This window comes from Bos indicus x Bos taurus, chromosome 7, assembly GCF_003369695.1.
Source record: "Bos indicus x Bos taurus breed Angus x Brahman F1 hybrid chromosome 7, Bos_hybrid_MaternalHap_v2.0, whole genome shotgun sequence".
In the NCBI taxonomy this organism is placed as follows: domain Eukaryota; kingdom Metazoa; phylum Chordata; class Mammalia; order Artiodactyla; family Bovidae; genus Bos; species Bos indicus x Bos taurus.
Window position 1 is genome coordinate 103,310,205 of NC_040082.1, and position 15,593 is coordinate 103,325,797.

General features: G+C 39.2%; 1 protein-coding gene across 1 annotated transcript; it reads left to right on the forward strand.

The window, feature by feature from the left end:
• Positions 1-8,771: 8,771 nt before the first annotated feature.
• Positions 8,772-11,411, forward strand: LOC113896491 (olfactory receptor 10H4-like). The gene is made up of 2 exons (XM_027548659.1): positions 8,772-8,808; positions 10,450-11,411. Exons 1-2 carry the CDS (start codon positions 8,772-8,774, stop codon positions 11,409-11,411), a joined length of 999 nt encoding a protein of 332 aa, XP_027404460.1.
• The last annotated feature ends 4,182 nt before the right edge of the window (positions 11,412-15,593 follow it).

Sequence of the window (15,593 nt, forward strand, 5' to 3'; positions counted from 1 at the left end):
TGATATCAATTTTGTACCTGTATTTTCTTTATAATTTTTGCAACATTGTTTTTCTTTGTTTGTTTGTTTTCTCTCTTTATTTTTCTTCTTCCTTTTTTTTAACATTGTATTTTTGAAATTTCAAACTCTACTCTAGATTTTTAATTTTTGCTTTTTGGTATTAGTTATCAATTTTGTACCTGTATTTTCTTTATAATTTTCACGACCTTGTTTTTCTTTGTTCGTTTTTTCTCTCTTTCTTTTCCTTCTTCTTTTCTTTAACATCGCATTTTTGAAATTCCAAACTCTACTCTAGATTTTAAATTTTTGCTTCTATGTATTTGTTACCAATTTTGTACCTTTAAGAACCCAATCTTCAGGAAGCATTTTTCACTAGGGAGCGAGATTACTGGCTTGACTGCTCTCTCTCCCTTTGGACTCTCCTTTTGCTCCACCAGGTCGCCTGAGTCTCCTCCCTAACCCGTCTCTACTCTACCCAACTCTGTGAATTTCTGTGTGTTCCAGACGGTGGAGAACACTTAGGGAACTGATTACTGGCTGGATCTGTCTCCCTCCTTTTCAATCCCCCCTTTTATCCTTCTGGCCACCTCTGTCTCCTTCCTCCTTCTTCTCTTCTCTGTATAACTCCGTGAACATCTCTGAGTGGTTCAGTTGTGGAGTGCACATAAGGAAGTGACTACTGGCTAGCCCACTCTCTCCACTATTGATTCCACCTCATCTCATTTGGGTCACCTCTAACTCCCTCCTCCCTCTTCTCTTCTCCATGTAACGCTGTGAACCTCTCTGACTGACCCTCACAGTAGAGAAACTTTTCATCTTTAATGTAGATCTTTTATCAGTGGTGCTGTATAGAAGGAGAAGTTTTGAAACTATTGTAAAAATAAGACTGATAACTGGAAGCAGGAGGCTTAAGTCCAAACCCTGACTCCAGGGAACTCCTGACTCCAAGGAACATTAATTGACAGGAGCTCATCAAACGCCTCCATACTGAAACTGAAACCAAGCACCACACAAGGGCCAACAAGTTCCAGGGCAAGACATACCACGCAAATTCTCCAGCAACACAGCAACACAGCCCCAAGCTTCAAGATACAGGCTGCCCAAAGTCACCCCAAAACCATAGACATCTCATAACTCATTACTGGACATTTCATTGCACTCCAGAGAGAAGAAATACAGCTCCACACACCAGAACACCGACACAAGCTTCCCTAACCAGGAAACCTTGACAAGCCACCTGTACAAACCCACACACAGTGAGGAAATGCCACAATAAAGAGAACTCCACAAACTGCCAGAATACAGAAAGGACACCCTAAACTCAGCAATTTAAACAAGATGAAGAGACAGAGGAATACCCAGCAGATAAAGGAACAGGATAAATGCCCACCAAACCAAACAAAAGAGGAAGAGATAGGGAATCTACCTGATAAAGAATTCCAAATAATGATAGTGAAATTGATCCAAAATCTTGAAATTAAAATGGAATCACAGATAAATAGCCTGGAGACAAGGATTGAGAAGATGCAAGAAAGGTTTAACAAGGACCTAGAAAAAAATTAAAAAAGAGTCAATATATAATGAATAATGCAATAAATGAAATTAAAAACACTCTAGAGGCAACAAATAGTAGAATAACAGAGGCAGAAGATAGGATTAGTGAATTAGAAGATAGAATGGTAGAAATAAATGAATCAGAGAGGATAAAAGAAAAACGAATTAAAAGAAACGAGGACAATCTCAGAGACCTCCAGGACAATATTAAACGCTACAACATTCCAATCATAGGGGTTCCAGAAGAAGAAGACAAAAAGAAAGACCATGAGAAAATACTTGAGGAGATACTAGTTGAAAACTTCCCTAAAATGGGGAAGGAAATAATCACCCAAGTCCAAGAAACACAGAGAGTCCCAAACAGGATAAACCCAAGGCGAAACACCCCAAGACACATATTAATCAAATTAACAAAGATCAAACACAAAGAACAAATATTAAAAGCAGCAAGGGAAAAACAACAAATAACACACAAGGGAATTCCCATAAGGATAACAGCTGATCTTTCAATAGAAACTCTTCAAGCCAGGAGGGAATGGCAAGACATACTTAAAATGATGAAAGAAAATAACCTACAGCCCAGATTATTGTACCCAGCAAGGATCTCATTCAAGTATGAAGGAGAAATCAAAAGCTTTTCAGACAAGCAAAAGCTGAGAGAATTCAGCACCACAAAAGCAGCTCTCCAGCAATTACTAAAGGATATTCTCTAGACAGGAAACACAAAAACGGTGTATAAATTCGAACCCAAAACAATAAAGTAAATGGCAACGGGATCACACTTATCAGTAATTACCTTAAACGTAAATGGGTTGAATGCCCCAACCAAAAGACAAAGACTGGCTGAATGGATACAAAAACAAGACCCCTACATATGTTGTCTACAAGAGACCCACCTCAAAACAGGGGACACATACAGACTGAAAGTGAAGGGCTGGAAAAAGATTTTCCATGCAAATAGGGACCAAAAGAAAGCAGGAGTAGCAATACTCATATCAGATAAAATAGACTTTAAAACAAAGGCTGTGTAAAGAGACAAAGATGGTCACTACATAATGACTAAAGGATCAATCCAAGAAGAAGATATAACAATTATAAATATATATGCACCCAACACAGGAGCACCGCAGTATGTAAGACAAATGCTAACAAGTATGAAAGGAGACATTAACAATAACACAATAATAGTGGGAGACTTTAACACCCCACTCACACCTATGGATAGATCAACTAAACAAAAAATTAACAAGGAAAGACAAACTTTAAATGATACAATAGACTAGTTAGACCTAATTGATATCTATAGGACATTTCATCCCAAAACAATGAATTTCACCTTTTTCTCAAGCGCACATGGAACCTTCTCCAGGATAGATCACATCCTGGGCCATAAAGCTAGCCTCGGTAAATTCAAAAAAATAGAAATCATTCCAAGCATCTTTTCTGACCACAATGCAGTAAGATTAGATCTCAACTACAGGAGAAAAACTATTAAAAATTCCAACATATGGAGGCTGAACAACACACTGCTGAATAACCAACAAATCACAGAAGAAATCAAGAAAGAAATCAAAATTTGCATAGAAACGAATGAAAATGAAAACACAACAACCCAAAACTGTGGGACACGGTAAAAGCAGTCCTAAGGGGAAAGTTCATAGCAATACAGGCACACCTCACGAAACAAGAAAAAAGTCAAATAAATAACCTAACTCTACACCTAAAGCAACTAGAAAAGGAAGAAATGAAGAACCCCAGGGTTAGTAGAAGGAAAGAAATCTTAAAAATTAGAGCAGAAATAAATGCAAAAGAAACAAAAGAGACCATAGCAAAAATCAACAAAACCAAAAGCTGGTTCTTTGAAAGGATAAATAAAATTGACAAACCATTAGCCAGACTCATCAAGAAACAAAGGGAGAAAAATCAAATCAATAAAATTAGAAATGAAAATGGAGAAATCACAACAGACAACACAGAAATACAAAGGATCATAAGAGACTACTATCAACAATTATATGCCAATAAAATGGACAACGTGGAAGAAATGGACAAATTCTTAGAAAAGTACAACTTTCCAAAACTCGACGAGGAAGAAATAGAAAATCTTAAGAGACCCATCACAAGCACGGAAATTGAAACTGTAATCAAAAATCTTCCAGCAAACAAAAGCCCTGGTCTAGAAGGCTTCACAGCTGAATTCTACCAAAAATTTAGAGAAGAGCTAACACCGATCCTGCTCAAACTCTTGCAGAAAATTGCAGAGGAAGGTAAACTTCCAAACTCATTCTATGAGGCCACCATCACCCAGGTACCAAAACCTGACAAAGATGCCACAATAAAAGAAAACTACAGGCCAATATCACTGATGAACATAGATGCAAAAATCCTTAACAAAATTCTAGCAATCAGAATCTAACAACACATTAAAAAGATCATACACCATGACCAAGTGGGCTTTATCCCAGGGATGCAAGGATTCTTCAATATCTGCAAATCAATCAATGTAATACACCACATTAACAAATTGAAAAATAAAAACCATATGATTATCTCAATAGATGCAGAGAAAGCCTTTGACAAAATTCAACACCCATTTATGATAAAAACTCTCCAGAAAGCAGGAATAGAAGGAACATACCTCAACATAATAAAAGCTATATATGACAAACCCACAGCAAACATTATCCTCAATGGTGAAAAATTGAAAGCATTTCCTCTAAAGTCAGGAACAAGACAAGGGTGCCCACCTTCACCATTACTATTCAACATAGTCTTGGAAGTTTTGGCCATAGCAATCAGAGCAGAAAAAGAAATAAAAGGAATCCAAATTGGAAAAGAAGAAGTAAAACTCTCACTGTTTGCAGATGACATGATCCTCTACATAGAAAACCCTAAAGACTCCACCAGAAAATTACTAGAACTAATCAATGACTATAGTAAAGTTGCAGGATATAAAATCAACACACAGAAATCCCTTGCATTCCTATTCACTAATAATGAGAAAACTGAAAGAGAAATTAAGGAAACAATTCCACTCACCATTGCAACGGAAAGAATAAAATACTTAGGAATATAGCTATCTAAAGAAACTAAAGACCTATATATAGAAAACTATAAAACACTGGTGAAAGAAATCAAAGAGGACACTAATAGATGGAGAAATATACCATGTTCATGGATTGGAAAAATCAATATAGTGAAAATGAGTATACTACCCAAAGCAATTTATAGATTCAATGCAATCCCTATCAAGCTAACAACGGTATTCTTCACAGAGCTAGAACAAATAATTTCACAATTTGTATGGAAATACAAAAAACCTCGACTAGCCAAAGCTATCTTGAGAAAGAAGAATGGAACTGGAGGAATCAACCTACCTGACTTCAGGCTCTACTACAAAGCCACAGTTATCAAGACAGTATGGTACTGGCACAAAGACAGAAATATAGATCAATGGAACAAAATAGAAAGCCCAGAGATAAATTCACGCACATATGGACACCTTATCTTTGACAAAGGAGGCAAGAATATACAATGGATTAAAGACAATCTCTTTAACAAGTGTTGCTGGGAAATCTGGTCAACCACTTGTAAAAGAATGAAACTAGAACACTTTTTAACACCATACACAAAAATAAACTTAAAATGGATTAAAGATCTAAACGTAAGACCAGAAACTATAAAACTCCTAGAGGAGAACATAGGCAAAACACTCTCTGACATACATCACAGCAGGATCCTCTATGACCCACCTCCCAGAATATTGGAAATAAAAGCAAAAATAAACAAATGGGACCTAATTAACCTTAAAAGCTTCTGCACATCAAAGGAAAGTATTAGCAAGGTGAAAAGACAGCCTTCAGAATGGGAGAAAATAATAGCAAATGAAGCAACTGACAAACAACTAATCTCAAAAATATACAAGCAACTCCTACAGCTCAACTCCAGAAAAATAAATGACCCAATCAAAAAATGGGCCAAAGAACTAAATAGACATTTCTCCAAAGAAGACATACAGATGACTTACAAACACATGAAAAGATGCTCAACATCACTCATTATCAGAGAAATGCAAATCAAAACCACTATGAGGTACCATTTCACACCAGTCAGAATGGCTGCGATCCAAAAGTCTACAAATAATAAATGCTGGAAAGGGTGTGGAGAAAAGGGAACCCTCTTACACTGTTGGTGGGAATGCAAACCAGTACAGCCACTCTGGAGAACAGTGTGGAGATTCCTTAAAAAACTGGAAATAGAACTGCCTTATGATCCAGCAATCCCACTGCTGGGCATACACACTGAGGAAACCAGAAGGGAATGAGACACATGTACCCCAATGTTCATCGCAGCACTGTTTATAATAGCCAGGACATGGAAGCAACCTAGATGTCCATCAGCAGATGAATGGATAAGAAAGCAATGGTACATATACACAATGGAGTATTACTCAGACATTAAAAAGAAAACATTTGAATCAGTTCTAATCAGGTGGATGAAACTGGAGCCTATTATACAGAGTGAAGTAAGCCAGAAGGAAAAACACCAATACAGTATAATAATGCATATATATGGAATTTAGAAAGATGGTAACAGTAACCTGGTGTACAAGACAGCAAAAGAGACACTGATGTATAGAACAGTCTTATGGACTCTATGGGAGAGGGAGAGGGTGGGAAGATTTGGGAGAATGGCATTGAAACATGTAAAATATCATGTATGAAACGAGATGCCAGTCCAGGTTCGATGCACAATACTGGATGCTTGGGGCTGGTGCACTGGGACAACCGAGAGGGATGGTATGGGGAGGGAGGAGGGAGGAGAGTTCAGGATGGGGAACACATGTATACCTGTGGTGGATTCATTTTGATATTTGGCAAAACTAATACAATTATGTAAAGTTTAAAAATAAAATAAAATTAAAAATAAATAAATAAATATGCTATGTAGGTTGGTCATAACTTTCCTTTCAAGGAGTAAGCGTTTTTTAATTTCATGGCTGCTGTCATCATCTGCAGTGATTTTGGAGCCCCAAAAAATAAAGTCTAAACTGTTTCCACTGTTTCCCATCTATTTCCCAGAAAGTCATGGGGCCAGATGCCATGATCTTCATTTTCTGAATATTAACTTTCAGTAACACATACATGTCTCATTACTGTGTTAAAGTTGTATCTTTTGGGTAGTGTGTTTAAATCTCAGAGGGCTATCTGAAGATGGCACAAAGAGAGATCAGAGGCTACCTACAGGTATCTTCATTATGCAGAAAGGAAATGTTGGTGGAGGTCACATAACATGTGAATAAATAGAGTCCTATGGACCTCTATATCTGTTTCACTCCCATGCTGATTTTGGAGGATATATGATTGAGGATCCAGGAATTCACATTCCTTTGTGGAATGTAAATAGTTAACTTAAAAGATGAGGTCAAATATTTGAGTTGCAAACAAAAGACGTTTTATAAGGATAAACCCACAGCCACCAGTCATCTCATTAGCATACAAAAGACACTGTTATCACAGGGTCAGAGACCAAGGACAACACCAAAACCCCAAATATTTGTGTCTTATAATATAACAAGGACGCATATGTGAATGTCAGACTATGTGACTAGGTCACCAGGACCATGGGAATAGGGTGTAATTTGATTGAGAAGAGAAGTAAGATGATCCAATTTGACAAGAGATGTTGAACACTTAAAATGCCCAAGAGAAACCAGTATCTAAGATTCAGCTCTCAATTACCCTTGTCTGGGAAGCCCTCCAGCTGCCCTCACCCTAGGGCAGAGTCACTGATTCCCACTTGGGATTTCTCCAGCTCCCGCCATACCTCTGACCCTTCCTTGATCCCAAGTTGATGACATTATCTGTGTCCAACCTAGTCTCCTCAATGCCTGGGAGCTTCTCAGCCCTGAACATGGGCTGAGATTTCTCGGAATACAGAAAGCAGGGAGTCTTTTTGTGTGTGGATGTTTGGAGGAAATTTAGAGGCAGCAGTCCCTGAAGATCCCTTGTGGCCCCTCCCAGCCTCTCCAGACTCTAAGGAAAGATCTTCTAGGCTGGCATCCTGAAGAGACCCTAAGGAGCAGCCAGCAGGAAAGGCTACAGCAGAAATAAGCAGGCAGTATCTGCTCTAGGAGGTCCAATCCCACCCCGGCCTATGGGTACCATTGATAGCATCAAGCAGCAGAAATTCTTCTGCCCTTCCCTACTGGTCACTTCATGGAAAAGGCAGGCCAGGCTGAGGGAGACCTGGAGGGAATGGTTGGAAGGAAGAACCCTACAGTTGAGGGAAGCATTGCCCAGCCTGGGGATGGAGGTCAGTCCTGGGGAGAAGGTCATTAGGGAAGAGCTCCATCTCAAGAGGCTGCCTGAGGTCTTCTCAGTTTGTCCATCTGAGTCTTTAGCTGTCACCCTATATAGGTGCCCTTTGCAGTTTGTGGGTCAGTGGTTCTCAGACCCAAGTCTTTGGAGTATTTACATTTCTGGTTAACTCCAGCTGTTTTGTAATAGTTATATTTCGAGTGTGATGTGAAGACTTCTGGGGGTCCCTGACAACCTCTCTGCGGGTCTGTGAGATGCTTATTCAACCAGTTAGAATGTTTTTCATCGTCTACTTCAAATAAAACAACATGTTTTAGACTGAATGAAGAAGTAAACACTGCAATCAAATTGTCTCCTACAAGGCAGATATAAGGTGTATTCGAAAAAAAGTGCAACAAAGCCACACTTCCCACTCTTAAGTTTTTCTGAAAATGTTACTTGACTAAAAAATGTTACTTAAATTAGCATGTGCTAGTTTTATTAGTGTTGTTTTAAATGTAGTAATAATTAAATATTTTTAATTCTTGGTTTTAATTTCTAACATAGTAACAATTGATAGTTCCAATTCATTCAAACAAAACCCCTTTAGGGGCCTCAGTAATTTTTTAGTGTAAAGATATCCTGAGACCAAAATGCTTGAGAATGGCTTCTGTATAGCTGCTGTTGCTTTTGGAAGTTTTATCTTAATTTTAACTAAAATTGTATACTTTGATTATTAGATATAATATTATGAGAAAGATCATGAATCTTTGGAAGTTGACCTTTCTTTATTGTAGCCTTCTGATCTCTAATTGTTCTAACATGTTACATCTTTATTCTTTTATCTTTTCTAGATAGTTGCTCAGATCTTCCCTTCCAATCCTTATGTATCTTCTTTTTTTCCTTGTAGCACCCCTCATGACTTTCAGTTCCATGTTAAAGAACAGCAGAGACAGTAAGTATGCTTGGCTTGTTCTTGATCCTAAAATAATGCATCTAGTTTCCCCATTAGTATACTACTTGCTGTCTTTATGGTATATTTTCTCTTCTTAAACTTATTTTTATTGGAATTCAGTTGCTTTACTATGTTATTATAGCTTCTGCTGTACAGCAAAGTGAATCAGCTGTATGTGTACATATGAAAAAGTGAAAGTGTTTGTTGCTTGGTCATGTCCAACTCTCCATGACCCCCATGGACCATAGCCCACCAGGCTCCTCTGTCCATGGAATTCTCCAAGCAACATTACTGGAGTGGCTGGCCATTCTCTTCTCCAAGGGATCTTCTTGACTCAGGTATTGAAACTGGGTCTCTTGCATTGCAGGTGGATTCTTTACCATCTAAGGTATCAAGAAGATCCCTGTATACATATATCCTCTCTTTTTTGGACTTCATAGTATATATTCTTAATCTAGCTATGAAAGTCACCTTTCCACATGGTCGAAAGAGTTTTTTTTAATGTGAATAAAAGTTGAATATTAGGACATTATTCCTGCCTTATTTGGAATAGTAATAAATAAATGATTTTTCTTTTATAGCTTATTGATGTAGTGAATCACATGATAGATTTTCTGATGTTGAACCATCCTTGTCATTAATAGGATAAATCAAAGCTACATGATCATAATATATTATTTTTACTACTTTGAGATTTTACTGGGTTATATCCTACTATGAATTTTTAAATCTGCATGAGTAGATAAAATGAGCTCATGTTTATCTTCTCTTACAAATATTCTTACCTGGTTTTAGAATCCAGATTGCATGAACCTGATGCAATGAGCTGGGCAATTTCATGTATTTTTCTGTTTGTTGAAGAACATGCATATGATACTCACCCACTGTTCCTTAAAAGTTTAGAGAGCTTACTTGCAAACCCAATCGGGGAAATGATTTTAGGGAGGAAAGCTTTTTACCTAACTAAAACTTTTACAAAATATTTATGTATCTGGGACCCCTAATTTTTCTTGTGCCATTTTTGGAATTTTGCATTCTTTTAAGAGTTCATTCATTTCATCTAGAGTTTCGTATTTGTTGACATACTGTTTTGCTATTTTTGTTAATTTCCAATATTCATTATATTTATATTTACTTCCTAATTTTAATTTCATGTTTTGTTGTTAGTATCTTCTCTTCCTGTCTCTCTCTCTTATTAATCTTTTCCAATAACCTAATTTGACTTTATTTAAGCACATTTTTTTCCTAGAAAACATTTCTTAATAAAATATCTAAATTTGTATATTTAACTCCAATATTATTTTACCCTAAAACTTTGATATTTGATGTTTGAACTATTCAATTAGAAATATTTCTGAATTTATTTTACGATTTACTTTTGAAAGAAAAGATTCTAATGAGAACCCAGTGGCCAAACTATGTCTTAAGCACTTGATATACGTAAGCATTTAATCTCAGTTTATCTTTATTGTAAGACTGAATAGTAAGAAGTATTATGATTTCACCCATTTTACTGATGACGATGGTGACACCCAGATAAATTAAGAACATTTAAAATAGTACACAGCTCTTAAATTTCCATTTGATCTACATCAGAGCCTATGCTTTAACCATTGTTGATTCTCTTTCTGATCTCCCCAGGTGCAGCATCCTCGTCTGGTCAGAACTACAGCATGGTGTCTGAATTCATCCTCATTGGCTTCTCCAACTTCCCTCAGCATCTCCTGCCCACCTTCTTCCTGCTGTTCCTGATGATGTACCTGTTCACACTGCTGGGGAACCTGCTCATCATGGGCACCATCTGGTGGGAGCACAGACTACACACCCCCATGTACCTCTTCCTGTGTGCCCTCTCCATCTCTGAGATCCTGTTCACTGTTGCAGCCACCCCTCGCATGCTGGCAGACATGCTGTCCACCCACCACTCCATCACCTTTGTGGCCTGTGCCAGCCAGATGTTCTTCTCCTTTATGTTTGGCTTCACCCATTCCTTCCTGCTCATGATCATGGGCTATGACCGCTACGTGGCCATCTGCCACCCCCTGCGCTACAACGTGCTCATGAGCACCCGTGACTGTGCCCGTCTTGTGTCCTGGTGCTGGGCTGGTGGCTCAGTCATGGGGATGATACTGACATTGATAGTTTTTCACCTCACCTTTTGCGGGTCTAATGAGATTCACCATTATGGCTGTCATGTGTTTGCCCTCTTGAAGTTGGCTTGTGGGAAGGAGACAGCCTCTGTAACCATGGGTGTGATCCTGGTCTGTGTCACAGCCTTGATGGGGTGCTTATTCCTCATTTTCCTCTCCTATGTCTTCATCGTGGCTGCCATCCTGAGGATCCCCTCCAATGAGGGCCGGCACAAGACCTTCTCCACCTGTGTCTCCCACCTCACCATAGTGGTCGTGCACTACAGTTTTGCCTCCATCATCTACCTCAAACCCAAGGGCCCCCATTCTATCGACCTTAACACTCTGCTGGCCACCACCTACACAGTCTTCACCCCCTTTCTTAGCCCCATCATTTTCAGTCTGAGGAATAAGGAGCTGAAGATTGCCATTCAGAGAAGCTTCCACAGAAAATTCTCTTCTCTAGGCTTCTAATGGCCAGCTGGGTGGTGGAGAAATATGAACAAAGGGCTGGTGTAATAATGTCTATCTCCTTAGAACTGTTGTAAGGATTTAGGTTTGTGAGTATACCCACACTTCATAGAGTTTGATACACACTGGCTATTTGTTTTGCCTCAATGTTTTTGTCTCCCTCTTGCATAGACTTGAGCCATCATGATCTCTTTTTTATACCTCATGTGATAAAATCTGTCTCATTATCTATGCCTTAGAATGGTAATCTATCTATAAGCAGATGGGGAGCATCAGATGGGTGTGGAGGCACAGATGCAGGTGGATTGTCTTGAATGGGCAAGCAAGAGAAGATTTTCATATAAAATAAAAATAAAAAGATAACTGTGAAGCTGATAATATTGGGTTGGCCAAAATGGTTGTAAGATGTTATAGAAAACCTAAAGGAGCATTTTGGCCAGCCCAGTAAGTACCACCCAAACACTAAGCAGTTTTATGTATGAAGCACTGTGTTACATGTCTTTTTAATTTTTTTTTTTTTTTTGAGGTGGACCATTTTAAAAGTCTTTGTTCAAGTTTTTACAATATTGCTTCTATTTTATGTTTTGATTTTGTGGCTGCAAGACATGTGGGATCTTAGCCCCCTGACCAGGGTTGAAACCCACAGCCCCTGCACTGGAAAGGCAAAGTCTTAACCAGTGGGCCACCAGGGAGAGTGTGTTATCACTCAGTCATATGCGAATCTTTATGACTCCATGGACTGGGGCCCTCAGGCTCCTCTGTCCATGGGATTCTCTAGGCAAGAATACCAGAGTGGGTTGCCATTTCCTTCTTCAGGAGATCTTCCTGACCCAGAGATGGAACCCTGGTCTCCTGAATGGCAGGCAGATTCTTTCCCATCTGAGCCACCAGAGAAGTTCCCTCCAATGTCTTTTAATTGTCATCATCTTAGTTACAAAACATGTGAAACAAGAACACTATATGTTTCCAAGATAATGGTCTGCAATTTACATTTCCATATTATCTCTGGAATGGATAGACCTACCAGACGTTTTCTGCCTTGAGCTGAGCTGAGTGAAGTAGGTCAGAATGCAGGTGGAAAGAAAAAGAGAATGAACTAGTGAATGGGAATCTTTTAAATTCATCTGTAAAATACATTGGATAAATAGGAAATGGGGGACTTCCCTGGTGGTCCAAAGGTTAAGAATCCACCTGCCAACACAGGAGACAGGGGTTTCCTCCCCAGTCTGAAAAGATTGCACATGTTATGAGGCAACTAAGCCCTTGCAGCACAGTTACTGAGCCAACGATCTAGTGATGTGGGCCACAGCTACCGAAGCCCACGCACCTAGATGCTGTGCTCCATGACTAGAGAAGCTACCTCAGTGAGAAGCCCAGGCCCCACAGAAAAGAGTAATCCCCACTCACCGCAACTAGAGAAAGTCTCCAAGCAGTCATGAAGACCCAGTGCAGGCCATAATTTTTTTTTTTTTTTTGAAAATAGGAAACGGAGTCAAATCTGGGAAAGAGAGATAGAATGAAACTGTTGGCCCTTTAGTTCTTTGCTTTCTGCCATAAGGGTGGTGTCAATTGCATATAAGGAAGAAGAAAAAGAGGAAATGTAAGGGGTTTAGAAAGGGATGTATAGAGGAAGAGGGAGTGAAATAGGAGAGAAATAGAGTGAATGAGAGGAGGGAGAGAGAGAAAGGAGGGGGAAAGAAAAAAGAATAGAGGGTCAGTTCTTAAGTAAGAACCTAAAGTGTGTTAAAAGGATGTTTCTAGCTGACATATTATGAAAATTCGTTTTCCCCTTTCTTGCACATACATTAAGTAAAATATTAATTTCTCATGACTGTGTATAAGTTGTTTCTCTTTGGGGTGTATGTTCAAGGGTAAAGTGCTATCTAAAAAAGGCGCAGAGGTCAGAGGCTACTTTTGGATACTCCCATTATGCAGATGAGAAATGTGGGTGGAGGTCACACAACTGCTGAATAAAAGACTTATGGGGGGAACCTCACTGGTAGTCCAGTGGTAAATAGTCCTCCTTCTAATGCAGGGACGTGGGTTCAATCCTTGGTCAGGGAACTAAGATCCCACATGCCTTGGGGCAACTAAGCCCATGCACCACAGCTAGGGAGCCTGCATGCTGCAATGAAGACCAAACACAGCCAAAATAAAGGCAGGGGGCGGGGGGCGGGGAGTGGACTCATGGGGAAGTTTAGGTCTATCTGATTCCCATGCTGGATCCCGTGGGGATGATATGACTGAGGATCCAGGAAGGGGGCCTTCCATGGGATGTAAAGTTTTAGCTTGGGGTGAGACCAGACCTCAAGTTGGAGGCAGAAGAGATTTTAAAACAGGGATCTTAAGAATATCTATCATATATGAGTGCCTGCATTTTGTCTTACATTGTGGTAAGATTTCATTTATGTTAGCTTCTCAAACTCACAAAATACATCCATATATATCTGTATTTATGGGCTTCCCTGATGGCTCAGGAGGTAAAGAAACTGCCTGCAATGAAGGAGATGCAGGTTTGATCCCTGGGTCAGGAAGATCCCCTGGAAGAAGAAATGGCAACCCATTCTAATACTCTGACCTGAAAAATAAATCCCACAGACAAAGGAGCCTGGCAAGCTACTCTGTGAGGTTGCAAAGAATTGAACACGATTGAGCGACTGACGCATGCATCCATATGTTACACCCACATCTATTGTTACCCATATTTTTGAGTGGAGGAAAATGAAAATCTGATAGATTGAGCTATTTGTTCAAGCCACGGGCTTCCCAGGTGGCTCAGTAAACAATCCTCCTGCAATATAGGAGACCTGGGTTGTTCGATCCCTGGGTCGGGAAGATCCCCTGGAGAAGGAAATGGCAACCCATTCCTGTACTCTTGCATGGGAAATCCCATGGGCAGAGGAGCCTGGTGGGCTACAGTCCATGGGGTCCCAAAGAGTTGGACACCACTTTTAGCAACTAAACAACAATAACAGCATAGAGTTGAGCCTGCAGAAAATGAGTGACCTCTATTCAGCCACCTTATAAGCAAGAGCTGGCTCCTACTTGGCTCTCTATCAGCTGCTTGCCCCTTAAGTGGAAAAAACAGAATTCATTAAATTGGGGCTGGAGCTCAGAGGCATTCATTTCTTTGGGTTATGAGGAGGAGAGGCCACCCTGTTCCAGGAAGGGATGAAAACCTAGATTGGAAAGAAGAGACCAACTTTAGCAGACATCAATGAAATGAAGCCAAAGCTTAAAATATACTGTTCTCAGGTGGTTAGGAAGAAACACCCAATATGAGGGGCCCGGAGAGACAAGTCTTAAGTTTAATGAAACAGGCTATATGCTTTTTCTGTTTGGTTTTGTTAGCAGGTTTATTAATACAAAAAGACTGTTGTGTTTAAATACAGTTTCTTGAGCTAAAAATAATTTTGACTCCTTTTATAAAGTCAGCCTCCTGGGTTGTATTGAAAGAATCATGTTAGTTCACTAGCAATATTTGGAAACATCCTTTGTCTCTACTATAAATTGTGAAGAAGTCCCAGATGGTAAGGACTGCCTCTTTTGAAAGAGTTATGTACAATGGATGACTAAGTGGCTAACACAAGCCCCGGGGTATAGCCAGTGCGCCATGACTGATCACAAATCTGGAGACATCTTAGAATACACTGATCATCCTGGGAAATGGGTAAGAATCAGACCATGTGAATATGAGAGTATTGACAGCATAGGTGACTTCTGAATTATATCCAAGAAGGGTCAGTGTGCTTCCCTGGGATCACTAAAGAAAAAAATCAACTCATTCTAGTTTGACTAATGTCATTGCATTCTGAAATTTAATAAACTGTATTTTTACTCCTTTACCATATTTTGTATTAATTGCTTTACAAATTTATGAATTTTTACATGGCATTAATTTAATTTACAAATTAAAAACAACCAAAGAAGTTGAACTTAGTGAATGTACATAGAATTAAGAGTCATGCTCTAGACCCCAAGGGCTGGATCAGAGTAAGAAGAGTGAGGCAGGTTGATGAAAGTGCAGAGTTGTAGCCCATTTTTATTTAAAATGCTGATACTCTGTTTACTGTGAACTTTTTACATTACTTTTGATTTTTAAAAATATTGCATGAAATGTGATTTTTCTTGGCCACTGAATTGTGTGGTGGTCCCTTAAATTTAGTTGTCAAGGGGATTTGCTTG

Bases quoted from the DNA above. Each gene is read 5' to 3' on its own strand.
- LOC113896491 (XM_027548659.1), top strand. From the start codon at position 8,772: ATGACTTTCAGTTCCATGTTAAAGAACAGCAGAGACA. The intron at 8,809-10,449 runs GTAAGTATGCTT...TGATCTCCCCAG, and splicing joins GTTAAAGAACAGCAGAGACA to GTGCAGCATCCTCGTCTGGT.